Raw genomic sequence first — 13,551 nt, forward strand, 5'->3', positions numbered from 1 at the left:
GTACCGGACATACATTGTATCTGACAGGTCAAGTAGTTGAATACGATATAGATGCAATACGGTAGTTGGATATGAAGGAAAGCAAGCACAAAATTCTACTCCATAGCCTCCATCATTCGAAACACTGGGTCATCGTGAAAGAGACTGAGAAAAGTAGGGCTACCTGAAATGCAATGTTGAGCACAAATAAGAATGAAGATAATGATAGACTTGCAAAGTGTTTTCACTAGCAGCAAGCACTGCAACCCAAAGCACATTCATTGACAAAGATACATCGTTGGGATTTGCCTTGGAGTTATAGGAACCAACAGTATATCCAATGAGGGCTATGGAACCAGTGGGGACTTGACGACCGAATGGGGGAAGATCTTTTTCAATGGATCCAAGGCCAGATGGCATCTTGATATGCTTGGTTCGAGCATCTAGAATGGGGACTGAAAGGCATTGATTGTCCGCAATATAAACCAAAATCAATGTTATTTTTTTACCTAAGTCATGAGGGCCCAGAGACGATGAATATCGAAATTTCCGATTTGGGGTATCATTCGACATAGTGGCTTTGCTCCGAACCGTCGTAAATCCTTTGACTGGAGAAGAGCCTGATTTTGGCTCTAGTAGATTGGATAAGTAATGCAGACTTGAAGACAGGAAATGCTTACCAGCTGAATGTGTCGCAAAGGTCAGGGTGCTATCTGCCAGCTGAACTCTCACAGACCCCCTCTTAAAGGTCATGCACAACACCGCGACCATACGCTCATACTCATAAGCAAGAAGCTTTGCGGTGATGAATTTGACCTCCTTGTCACCGCGTTGACGAGGTGATTCGGTCTGGTCATCAACGATGATTCCAAGCGTAACACACAAGGCAGGTGTCTTGCGATCCCGTATGAACACGAGAGGCCCACCCTTTGTTTGACCGGATGTCTTCTTAGAGACCAGAAGTGATGGATCAATGCGAGAAAGGTTGACGATATTGGACGTGTAGTCCTTCTCGAACACGACTAATCCTTTAATGTACCTATAAATCAGACGCAAATGTGAGTCTCTCTGTTAGAGAAAATTTGAAAGAAGACATACTTCAGATTGATATTGGGGTGAACGTCTCCAATGCTAGAGAAAAGTATCATCCCATTTCCATTGTCATCTTCTTGGTCGTTGTTAGAGTCCTTCCATGATATAAACTTCAAGCTGCTAGATTTATAAGGTTCAAGTAAGATGTATGAGGACACATTATACTTATTGATAACTTGCCCAGGCAGCTTGGTTAACTTCTTATACGTCTCCTTAAGAAGAGGGTCGATAAGATCAGAGGCGGCAACTCCACATTTAGACAACTTCGGATAACTTGGGTTGCAAATAAGACAAAGTTCAAGTAAAAGGATAGAAATAATTGCCTGGGCGAAGGATCACGATCAATGTCTTCTAAATAAACAATCTCTTTTTCGCTGATAATGGGTTAACATGGGTTGAAAGTATAAAAAAATTCAATAAAGCACAAACCCGTCATCTGTCTTGTCACCATCGGACATGACCTCATCCTTGTCAAAGACATCTTGAGCAGTTTTCTTTTTCTTCGATTTCTCAATGCTGGCTTTTGTCTTCAACCTGACTAAAATTCAACATGGGCACCGAATAGCTTTAAGTCAAGCTTACACAGAAGTGTCGAAGATCACTTGATGAGCTTTATTTCTAAGGTAAAAAGCAAATGAAGTTAAATCTGGTTACAATCTGAAAGAATAAAACCAACTTTTTTCCAGTTGGTGTTGGAGAATCATGACCGGATTCGCTAAACAACATAAGGTTATGAGATCACCACTCAGAAATAGTATGCAAAATTACCTTGGGTCATCGTCACTGACCACAGATTCCTGTTCATTATCATTGTTAGAAGCAGCGCTAGAGCGAGGATACAATCAATAATTTTATATGGATGCGAGGACAAAAGTTGACATACACTTTACTCTTCTTAGTGGAAGCCACCTTGCTAGGTGAGGTCGCCTTGTTACTCACAGCCGGAGTTGTCTTGGCCTTGGTGGGAGTCTTCGTCTTATTAGCCACCTTGGCCTTAGCTGGAGTCTTTTTGGACGGAGTGGCAGGAGGATTCTTAGTTGTAGAAGGGGCTACCCTAGGTTTCTTTGGACTGTCATGTATGGGGCTTTAAATTTTGATATGAGACACAAAAAAAATCATGAGATGAATTGAACATACCTTGCAATGAAAGAGGCTTCTGAATCAGAACCAGCGACCTCATTGATTGTTCTCTTTTTCCCTCTGAACACAACGGTTAGATTTTCATTGACATGAAAATAAATAACAAACTTTGATGGGGTAGGTGTAGCAGGAATCTTGGGGGGTCTTCCACGTTTACGTGGGGTGGAGGGTACCTCCACAATCTCCGGCTCACTCATGCTAAACAAAAAAATAGAGTTAAATACGTCAAATATGAGAGAAAATGAGTAGCGAACACAGCCTCTTCTTCCTCTTCATCATTGTCATTGTCCTCGTCTTCCTCATCAGACGAACTTGAATAAAGTTTGGTGAGAAAACTGCAAACAAGGAACGTGCAGCCTAACGTACCCCTCCTCTTGGTAAGTCTGGTTTCCATCTGACTCATCGGAGTCATCAATGAACTCAGTAGAAACCGCAGCCTTCTTGCGACGAGTAGAAACCATGAAGTGAAAGCGAAGAAGGAAAAGAAGGGGAATGCACACAGAGGAGTGAAAATCAATCCTCATTTATATGACACAGAATTTAATTTGTATCAAAAGGATATAGCTGAAACAAAGAGGGACATCAAGGAGGTGGAGACCAGAAACCCTGCATTTGTAAAAACACCAGAAGTGCTAGACCCTGTAATGAGAGAATTTCCGAGGGAAGCATAGAATGTGCATTAGATCGAGCCCAAGACTGTTTAAAAGATCAAAGGGGGTGTGAAAAACAAGGGTAGTAGACGAACTATACCATATTTGTACTTCACAGGTGCCTGCAACGATAGTGCCACTAAACTTATAATCTGAACCCAAATCCGTAAACTGTGTACGAGGATGAAAGCATTGGATGCAAACAATTATAAATAAAGAGACATGCAAGCTATCTACAACACGTAATCAGCTGGGAGGCTAGACACCAGGCTAGGGAGTTTAACACCATCACCAGCACATCTACAGCCACCGACACACCACGAGATAAGCTTTGGAGTAACCACACTCCAGCGGATCGGATTTTCTACTACTTTGGGCACGACAGGAGTGACGGGCATGGCGAGTGTCAAAGTAGGAAGAGGTGAAAGCGGTCTGAAGGGGAAGAAGGCACATCCTGAATCAGCAGAAGTCCTCAGGGTAAAGCTGCAAGATGGATCCTCTCCACAGACATGGTCCTTGATCGCTGCTAGATCACGGATAAAGGTAACCCCAACTCTCGATTTATACTTTTTAACAAGAAGTTCCATCAACTCCCAAGGCAATGCTGTAACTGGTACTGAAATTCCAAAGTGAGCGAGGATGGTATGTGCCTCATCCTGGGGCAAAGGTGATCTGTTTCTGACTGCACGAAAGAGTTTGGCGGTGGGCAGGGATAAACTGAAAGGTAGCAAGCTGATTTTACGGGCTGTTAGATCAGCATAAGCAGTGAAAATTCCTCGCCCAGTTATAGCGTTCATGGTAATGGATGCACCGGAATGGAATAGGGCCTCCAAGGGCGACGCGGACTTGGTTGCAATAAGATTGATGCGAATGAGGGGATGGAAAGTGGAAGTGTACCATTCAACGTGAGTGATAGCAGGATTCAAAACATAGATTGGCGAGTGACCGCCAACAGATTTGAACCTGGATAAAATGCGCTTGGCCAAGGTTTCAGCATGAGCTTCTGGAACATATATATCTAGATCATTTGGGGCAAAATTGTCGACATTTGCCAGCACTGCCAGAAGTGCAACAGACCCCCCAATAAATGCACCACAGGTCTCCATGCCTTCCAGAAGCTTGTGTGGATCAATTGAAAATGAGGTTAGAATGCCCTCAATTCGTGCTGTGATATATGCATTAACTGCATGCGATAGATAACGGCAGCATTTTGATAGCCTGAGCAAGGCTGGAATGGCCAAGTTATCCAGAATAAGCTTCTGGATGTCTAGCGGTATATGCAGGAGAATGTTTGTTGGATACTCGAAGGTGGCATTCTCTGGAACTATGGTTGCTCAAAACGATAACAAATGAAGATGACAAAGTAGCGACATACTAGTTTTCAAACGATAAAGGTCTGCCAACTCACAGATGTGAGATTGGATCGTCTTGAACTGCTCAGGGTTCGTCTGACCAAACTGTACCAGTTGCTCTGATGTCATTTGCCAGAGAAACGATGGTGGATTAGATAAAGTTGCTTGAGCTGAGGAAACCGACTCTCGGCCCTTTGCAACTGAATCACTGAAAAATGTACGAAGAGCAGGTCCATCTACGAACAAGGGCATGGATGCTAATAACAAGAAATCAACATATAAAGGTCAACAAATTGGAAATCAACACACATAATTCAGTTGGTGAGCCGGGATCTGACATAGAAGGTGAGGAAATTGTTGGAGAGGATGACCGTGATTCAATTTCTGGGAAAAGAATCATAGGTGAGTTCACTACTTGATATGAGGAATATCCGACCAATACCTGTAAATGAAGGTCGATCCAAAGGAAAGGCCGGCTGTCTGGATTCCCCATACAGGCCTAAGTTCATTATTTTAGGAACATGGCAGAAAGAGCGAATGAAAAGAATAACACAGACCTGAGTGATGATAACGAAAGTTCATGGCGATACCAAAGAAGCAGAAAGTGAAGTTGATGGTTGAGATGCACGATGGGGAAAAAAACGCTAAGTCCTACGCCAGACAAATTCACTCATTGACTATTTTCTATTATTTGGAGCAAAAGCAATTTATCAAGGGACATTTGTTCAACACTGCGGCAGTGACGATGTTCGATGGAATACTAAACATCTACCCTGATCCCAGTTCCAGATAACAACCCTGCAAACGGGTAACTGACAGAATATGCATATACCAATATACGCCACAAATGTATACTAGCGGCATCAGATGTTCCCCAAACCAGTTAGGGTTTTCAGAAACCATTGTATATAGAACTGCATGGCCAAATAAGGTAGGCATACAGCATTAGGACAGCACAGGTAAAAGCCCAGTTTTTCATGAAGTTATCACACAAGCTAACTAACGACCAGGAATGTTTTCATTTTCAAACAGGGTTCAACAACAATGGAGAGGAACAAACAATCTATGGGTTGATAATTTCTGAAACCCTCTAGTCAGTATTATATTGAGCTAAACAACGCCACAGGGATTAAAAATGTATTGGAAAATTTTCTAGCCAAGTAATCCGACACTATCGCACTATATATTGTCAGGGCTCATCAACTTCTGCAGATCTGTTGGTAAGTCTACCAAAAACTCCAACAATCTATGGGTTGGTAATTTCTGAAACCCTCTAGTCATTATTATATTGAGCTAAACAACGCCACAGGGATTCAAAATGCATCGGAAAAATTTCTAGCCAAGTAATCCGACGCTATCGCACCATATATTGTCAGGGCTCATCAACTTCTGCAGATCTGTCAGTAAGTCCACCAAAAACTCCAAGAGAATCGAACCCACCCCACCTTCTGTGGTTGGAACACTTTACAGGTCACTGTTCACTACAATGGATTCATTTTACAACAAGATAGAAGCACGTAAGTACCCTCTTAAAGTGGATGTGTAGAGTCACTAATTTTATATACCAGGTGATCTGCTTGAGGCCGTCATAGATGCAAGGACGACGAAGGGTGCAAAGGTTGTACAACTGGCATACTTTAATATGGTGAGCAGTGGTATAGCATTATAGATTAACAGATACTCACACCCCCATAACAGGTCAATGGAATGTCAGATTTCTGCTCGGTAGCGGAGGTGGACAAACCAAGATGTTGGAAGCTTACAAAGACCAACATTGAGGACAACAGCCAAGAAGAAGTTGTACTACGCATACAGGGTATTGTTTGCAATGCAAGTCTTCCACCTGTGAAACGACCATTTAAAATGTAAGCATTTCCTTAATTCTGATGTGTAAACAAGCTAAAGCCTTATAATACAGAGAGCCAAAGCAGCGAAGATATATGAAGCAATCATTAGCTTTGACGGGACTCGAGGGAACCAAATTTTCCACCGTGATTGAAAACATTTACGACGTACAACACATTTTTGAGAGATCGCTACCCCACAACACCATGGAAGCATGGGTTCCCAGTTACTATGAAACATTTGAAGCATTGGATATGGGCAACCGCTATTTCACAGACCGGCGTGATATAAACGGTGACACTCCTATTTCCTTTGGCACTGAAATCGACCCACACGATATACTTACCAATGCATTGTCCAATGAATTTGTTCATCTCCAAGAAAATAAGGTTGAATATTATGAAGCGCAACAAGGAACTGATAATGTTATACGGTAAGCAATGGAGTGCTCAAACAATTCAAATTTAACTAATACACTGCAGATACTATGAAATCAACCCAATGAAGATACGTCCAGGAGATGTTGTAGAAGTGCAAGTATCTTTTGTTGCAATACCACTTAAGCAACAAAGATACAAACTACTGGTGGTGCTACGAGCTATCACTCTACTAGATTGCAGTCCACTACGAGTAAGCCAACATTCAGCCAAAGTACGCAATGCTAACAGAAAACAGAATGCAAATATTGCACGTCGCATGAGCAGAGGTGCTGAACCCCGTCGAGCCAGCCAATCGCTGAAGAGAAAGATTGGTTATGAAGAGGATGAAGAGCATGATGCTGGGGAGAAATTGAGCAAGATGCGCCTGGACTGAAGGGTGTGACAAATGACTTACGCACCGGTAGTATAAAATGTCATGTTCTGATGAACTGCAGTCTGAGTAATTTCTAACATTGTTTTCTATTAGTTACGGTCAACAGTCGGTGGCAATAAGAAAAAAATAAAACTCGAGCAGCTGATACATCAATATCACATGAGTTCAACTTCAATATGTACAAACAGAACTACCGCGCGCGCGGTAGTTCTGTTTGTATTTGTTTCAAAAAATGTGACATCACTGGGTTCAACTTCAACATATACAAATAGTTTGATGGGCAACCATTTTGAGCAAGAATCTGAGCCATCACCAAACCAATCCCACAGTCGGTAAACACCCGCACCTGTGGCACAGCACTCGCTGGCCCTCGTTCCATACTACACCTTAAAAAAACAAAAAAAGTTGATCACAAGTAAGCCAGCTAATGTACTACTGTATCGAACTGATGAACAATTAGAAAAAGGAATGCGAGTTACCATCCCAATTGACGTCTTACAAGATACTGTCTTGAACCAGCTTATGCTTGCTGAAGATTGGAAAACACTGTCCTCCATGTCCCAAACGTGCCAATTGTTGGTTCAACCATCGCAAAGATGTCTTTTCGCAACAATTTTTGTTGCAGGGCCCTCAGTTCAACACCTTTTCAAACTTTTCCATGGCAGTCCACACATCGCCCAATATATATACCACCTTCATTATCATCTGCATGACTCAGACTGGGACACACAGACAGGCCTGATGCAATGGTTTTCCTTGTTAAAGAGTTTCGAGCTCACAGGAGGATATCCTGTAAGGAACTGGAACACCATCCCAGAAGAGCTACGGGTTGAATTTATTCGCATCTTTTCCTCACCAAACCTCACAACCCTCACACTCTCTCAATTTCAATTCTTTCCAGTCACCATCTTTGCACACTGTCACAACATCATGCGTCTGAAACTTCACAACCTTCACATAAACTTCACTCCTCGTGCTGGAGTCAAGAGGTTCATCAGAAGACCCATCCCAAAGCCAACCATACTGTATATTGCACAGAATGACGTGTTCATGTTTGCACGTTTATTTAAGGCTAAATGGAGTGACACAAGTCCCATAATGGATTTATCTTCTGTCCGTGTATTGCACCTTCATTATTCAGCGTCGATACCAGGCAGCATCCTACATGATTGGAAACCAAACATTGAAATTCTTGCCATAACCAGTGAGTCACTACATTATATTTAAGGAACAATATTAATTAAATACAGCCATGCGCTGTCTGGAAAGTTTCTGCAACACCACATTGGTGACCAGCGTACGTGTCCTCATATGTGATGACAGAGGCAACTTCAGTGAAGTCAGTAAGAGCTTGGTCAGGTGGCGATCAGCTGGAGGGTGGAAACTCGAAGAACTTTTCCTTGTGATGAAACCAAATGATGGCAAGCATCTTGATTGGCACAATTTGCAAACTATGCTGAATGAAACACATTTCCCACTTCTACATTCGGTAAACATTGTCCAAGTAGGAGGACAGAAAGTTGGCCTCCCTGAACTACCATGGGTAGTTGATTCGACAACTGTTTCGATACGCTTTGTTGATTGTCAAACAACTCCTCAAAATTACTCAACATACTTACCAGCCAACTACCTTTAAAGTGAGCTGTTGTCTACATTATGAGACAGGCTTAACATTCTAACTTGATACAATATATCCAAGAACCAGACTGCAGTATTATTAACTAAGAGTGAGGATGTACATGTCCTCGTTGAAGCTCAAAATATGTCTATGATATGCAACATTAGTATTAAATGAACCTCAGGCAGCCAATCTGAGTAATTTCAAATGTTGTTTTCTATTAGATACAGTCAGCGGTCGGTAGCAATAAAGCAGAAGAAAAAAATAAATGCCCAGATCACGTGAGTTCAACTTCAATATGTACAAACAATTTTACCATGTGCGTGGTAGTTCTGTTTGTATTTGTTTCAAAAAATGTGACATCACTGGGTTCAACTTCAATATGCACAAACAGTTTGATGGGCAACCATTTTGAGCAAGAATCCATGCCATCACCAGTATATATTGCATAATTGGTGTCACATCACCCAGGTTCTACCAGTGATTTTGAAAGAAAATCCTACAACTCTGCCATATCTACTCCAAATTACATCAAATAAAATGCAAAAAGCTTTTAAATTTGCAGGCAATTTAGTTAAATGCACTGTAGTATAATGTATTACATAATCAGTTCTCAAAACACTACTGATGTATTCACAAGCAAAGCTGCAATTTACTAGATACCATCTACACAAAAATACAATATTGAGTGAGACTTCACGCCATTGCCAGATACTATCAACTACAAAAATGATGAAAGAAGCCTATAAATAGCTAGAGTGCCTGAAACCCTGAACATAGAGGACTACAAAAGGCTAGAGACCCTGAAACCCTGAACATGGGAAACCATCAATTTTCGTGGGAAAAAGGCAAAGTTCAGCGTTAGAACGCTGAAAAATTCCTTGATATCAAGGGTAATAAACGAGTCTCTTCGTAAACTCAGAGGACTCGTAAATGATGAAGGAAGTCGGGTTGCTAGAGCTTTCATGCTCACCTCGCTACCTTCATTTGTCTCGCAAATGTCGTAAATGTCATGTTTACTGTGGTTGTGCTCCTTGCAGGACACGATGGTGCTCATGCAGCCTGACTCACCCATCGTAGCAGCGTATAACAGTGCCCCCAGGTTCACTGCACAGACAACATTTCTGTAGGATTCCATGCCAGGTGAGCTGCATCATTGTCAGGTCACTTCAGTCACCCACCTTGAACAAGCTATTAGCCTTGTAAAATGTAAGAATGTATCCAGGCTAATAGGTTGTGCGGCCATTTATTTTTCTTGCCTTGGGAGAAAATATAATATTGGATTGGGTAGAAAATGTTTGACCTTTAATATTGTGACCAGAAATTTTTGGGTAGATAAATTGTGTTCAAAAATATCCTAGTCAAGTGAAAGTGGTCAGAAATATTTGAAGGGGTTCAGACTGGTAAGAAATATTTGAAGTGTGTCAGACTGGTAAGAAATATTTGAGGTGTGTCAAAGTGGCAAGAAATGTTTCAGTGGTGTGACATCGCACGGATATATTCTAAGCATGTCACACTGCTGAAAAATCTTTTAGCTTTGTCACATGGCTCAAACATATCCGACCAGTGTCACAGGGTATCTGGGGTCCCAGTTTCAGAAAAAAAACTTGGTTTTTCTGGTGCAGTTTTCTCATCATTTTATACATTGCTTTTTTTTTCCCTCAAAACTCATCTAAGTTTCCTCTCACCAATACCCCACTTCTATCTGCCATTTTCACCACTCTAAGGTTGTCTTCACCAATACCCCACTTCTATCAGTCATGTTCACCACTCTAAGTCTGTTTTCACCAACACCCCACTTCTCTCTGTCATGTTCACCACTCTAAGTCTGTTTTCACCAACACCCCACTTCTCTCTGTCATGTTCACCACTCTAAGGTTGTTTTCACCAACACTCCACTTCTCTCTGTCATGTTCACCACTCTAAGTCTGTTTCAATTCTCTCTGTCATGTTCACCACACTCTAAGGTTATTTTCACCAACACCCCACTTCTCTCTGTCATGTTTACCACTCTAAGTCTGTTTCACTTCTCTCTGTTATGTTCACCACTCTAAGGTTGTTTTCACAAACACTCCACTTCTCTCTGTCATGTTCACCACTCTAAGTCTGTTTCAATTCTCTCTGTTATGTGTTCACCACTCTAAGTCTGTTTCATTTCTCTCTGTCATGTTCACCACTCTAAGTCTGTTTCATTTCTCTCTGTCATGTTCACCACTCTAAGTCTGTTTCGATTCTCTCTGTCATGTTCACCACTCTGCAGTTGTTTTCACCAACACTTCACTTCTCTCTGTCATGTTCACCACTCTAAGTCTGTTTCACTTCTCTCTGTTATGTTCACCACTCTAAGGTTGTTTTCACAAACACTCCGCTTCTCTCTGTCATGTTCACCACTCTAAGGTTATTTTCACCAACACCCCACTTCTCTCTGTCATGTTCACCACTCATTGGGCCTTGTCATATGACTGAATATATTTTTGACCACCCTCCCCTCCACCTCTGCCTCTACTTCAGCTCCCAGATCTCCAAGTGCATCTTTCCCTCCCCCCCCAGTGAAACCCCCACATGTCTTAACTTGTAGACCAAATCCAAAAGATATTATGAAAATGTCTTAGCCAGGCAAACATGTGGAGTGAGTGAGAGATATCTCACAAATATTTCTTTGCAACTCAAACACTTCTGAACTTGTTAAAAATATCCCAAAGATAGTGTAAAGATTTCCTAGCCTGGCAAACATATCTGCAGTTAATTGACAAATATTTCTTTAGAACTCAAACATGTAGAAAATATCTGAAAGATATCATAAAGATTTTCTTGGCCAGGCAAACATATTTGACAAATATTTCTTTGGAACTCAAACATTTCTTAACTTCTATAAAATAGGCTCAGTGGTAAGCAATATTAAAGACTTGTAATGTAAATGGGCAAAGCAGGTGGTAAGCAATGGTTAAAGACTTGTAATGTAAATGGGCAAAGCGGGTGGAAAGCAATGGTTAAAGACTTGTAATGTAAATGGGCAAAGCACTTGTAATGATAAGTTCTTGGCGGTAGACATTTGTGAGAGGCTGGTTTTGGTTCAACGGTAAGCAATAATCATAAGATGATTGCAAGGTAAGACTTACATCATCAAGCACATTTCAAAGACGAAGAGGCTGAGGAACCTTGAATGGCACGGAAAAATGCTTCAGTTTCCTTAGTGACTTGAGGAGTTGGTTTTGAAGTCGAAGGGGTGGAAGAGGAGTTAAGGAATCGAGGAGCGACCTTGTACGATTTCGGAGCGATGCGATGGTTGTCATAGAAGCTGGCCTTGGGAAGAGTAACAAAGCTGACCTTTCGCTTCTTCAACGGCGGGGAAGATGGACGGGATGATGGACCTTGAAGATTCTGAGTTTCTTCCTCTTCCTCTTCCTCAACATGAGACCTTTTCCCCAGTCCTTTCCTCCCATCACCTTGAATCTTGCAGAACTGATTGATCCACTGTTGCGAATCCTTGACAAAAACCAATGCCTTGCCGTTAGAACTGAAAACGAGGGGGATTTCGCCATACTGGGCATTATCCTCTGATATTTGAAGAAATTCTATTGAAATCATGATCATTGATGGGCAATTAAACGACGAACAGGACTTACTTTGATCCCAAGGAATGATCTTCATCTTCCCTGAGTCCAGCAAATTGGCGAGCAATGCCCATTGTTTCTGAGATAGCTTGTTTGAAATAAAATTCGGGCCCAAGGGAGTGTCCACCTTGTTTGAAGGCCATCCGGTGAGCGCAACCTTGTCCGCCTCTGCGTAGTTTGCGAATGTTGTCAACGGCATTGTTGTTCTTTTACTCTTTGGGCGCGGAACGGTCTCAACTGGGTGAACTTGAGTAAATCCAATGACAATTCGCATGTCCGACTTACGCCATTTAGCCATAAAAATCTGCTTGAACTCCTTTTGACTATCCTTCAATGGTGCATACCTTTCAGAAGATGAACTTGTACCTGAAGTCTTTCGGCTTGCATTCACTGCAACAGGTGCGTCTTTGCTTCCTTCATGGCTGTCATCAATCTGTAAGCCTTGCCTCAATTCCTGTTTATAACGTGCAGCTCTACCGTGCCAAGTTAATCAAAAATTGTGAAAAGAACTTAATGTGTGCCTCACCAAATGGTTGTGGCGAAGATGTCCGTCCACTTCCTAATTGGATAATTCTCGCGTTCGAAGATTTCCTTTAAAAATGCTGAGTTAACAAAGAGGCCATCCTTTTGATGTGCAGCCGGCTTGTCTCCTGAGTAAACAATAAAGCCCGCAATGTCGAATTCGGGGTCGGTGCGCCGGATGATGTTGAGCTAAAAGAATACTCAATGAAAACCTTCAAGTAAAGAAAATAAAATCACTTACTAAACGCTCAATCATTGTGCACCAGCGTTCAAAGCGAACCTCAGGTGCGACGATAGAAGAGCCACCGTCCACGATCTTGTCATGAAGGTGTTCGTAAATTTCCTGCATACGCTCTTCCTTTTCCTCACTGGTGGTAGTGCCCTGCATGTACTCAGTATAGCACTGATCCATGAACTTGGCCTTTTCTTCCTTGGTCACTGCCCAGAATGCTATTAGAACTACATTTGTCAATTGGAAAAAACTGTGCCACTTACTTCCTTGCATGTCATCCTTGCGCGTCCGGCTAATATACGATCGGAACTTGTTTGCCCTGTTGGGCCCTCGTTTCTCCTTCAACAGAAGCTCAGCCCACTCCAAGACGAACTCAGATCGCTGTCCGAATTGAGTGCCCAACTCGGCCGCCATCCGGCAGACATACTCGCTAAACAATGAGTAGCACGTTTGCTCGAAATGAGTGACCTTTTTTGTTGACACGGCCTCGAGAATGGCCTCCTCCACCGGCAACGTCATCCCAAGCTCGGCCAGGAATTCTGCAGCCGAAGTTGCAGGTGGAGTCGACGATGCGGAAGAAGTGGAGCGGGCACTCCTCGCGACTGAGGCCGAATGCGAGTGTGGCCTGCTTTGTGTACCCTCCTCCATTTCCTCATCCTCCATTTCATTGTCCTCATCCTCTGTATCAATGACT

At 42.3% G+C, this 13,551-nt stretch overlaps 4 protein-coding genes across 4 annotated transcripts; 1 reads left to right on the plus strand and 3 right to left on the minus strand.

Annotated features, from left to right (window-relative positions):
* Positions 1-159: 159 nt before the first annotated feature.
* LACBIDRAFT_296779 (uncharacterized protein) lies at positions 160-2,672 on the minus strand (the record flags this gene model as incomplete). Its single annotated transcript, XM_001890567.1, has 14 exons — positions 160-434; positions 489-611; positions 660-1,018; positions 1,078-1,344; positions 1,395-1,445; positions 1,501-1,605; positions 1,654-1,689; positions 1,748-1,786; positions 1,840-1,896; positions 1,955-2,155; positions 2,209-2,271; positions 2,320-2,409; positions 2,466-2,522; positions 2,578-2,672. 14 exons carry the CDS (start codon positions 2,670-2,672, stop codon positions 160-162), a joined length of 1,818 nt encoding a protein of 605 aa, XP_001890602.1.
* Positions 2,673-2,793: 121 nt separating this feature from the next.
* On the minus strand, positions 2,794-5,116 carry LACBIDRAFT_335691 (uncharacterized protein; the record flags this gene model as incomplete). Its single annotated transcript, XM_001890568.1, is given in 8 exon segments — positions 2,794-2,907; positions 2,957-3,032; positions 3,180-4,179; positions 4,237-4,470; positions 4,523-4,597; positions 4,771-4,857; positions 4,986-5,011; positions 5,031-5,116. 8 exon segments carry the CDS (start codon positions 5,114-5,116, stop codon positions 2,794-2,796), a joined length of 1,698 nt encoding a protein of 565 aa, XP_001890603.1.
* A 583-nt stretch (positions 5,117-5,699) lies between these two features.
* Positions 5,700-6,871, plus strand: LACBIDRAFT_296781 (uncharacterized protein; the record flags this gene model as incomplete). The annotated part of the gene is made up of 5 exons (XM_001890559.1): positions 5,700-5,730; positions 5,782-5,858; positions 5,912-6,078; positions 6,132-6,491; positions 6,541-6,871. The coding sequence occupies 5 exons, from the start codon at positions 5,700-5,702 to the stop codon at positions 6,869-6,871; spliced, it is 966 nt and encodes a 321-aa protein (XP_001890594.1).
* A 2,402-nt stretch (positions 6,872-9,273) lies between these two features.
* On the minus strand, positions 9,274-9,735 carry LACBIDRAFT_296782 (uncharacterized protein; the record flags this gene model as incomplete). The annotated part of the gene is made up of 2 exons (XM_001890569.1): positions 9,274-9,613; positions 9,689-9,735. 2 exons carry the CDS (start codon positions 9,733-9,735, stop codon positions 9,274-9,276), a joined length of 387 nt encoding a protein of 128 aa, XP_001890604.1.
* Between the last annotated feature and the right edge of the window lie 3,816 nt (positions 9,736-13,551).

This window comes from Laccaria bicolor, genomic scaffold (genome assembly GCF_000143565.1).
Source record: "Laccaria bicolor S238N-H82 LACBIscaffold_113 genomic scaffold, whole genome shotgun sequence".
Classification (NCBI taxonomy): Eukaryota; Fungi; Basidiomycota; class Agaricomycetes; order Agaricales; family Hydnangiaceae; genus Laccaria; species Laccaria bicolor.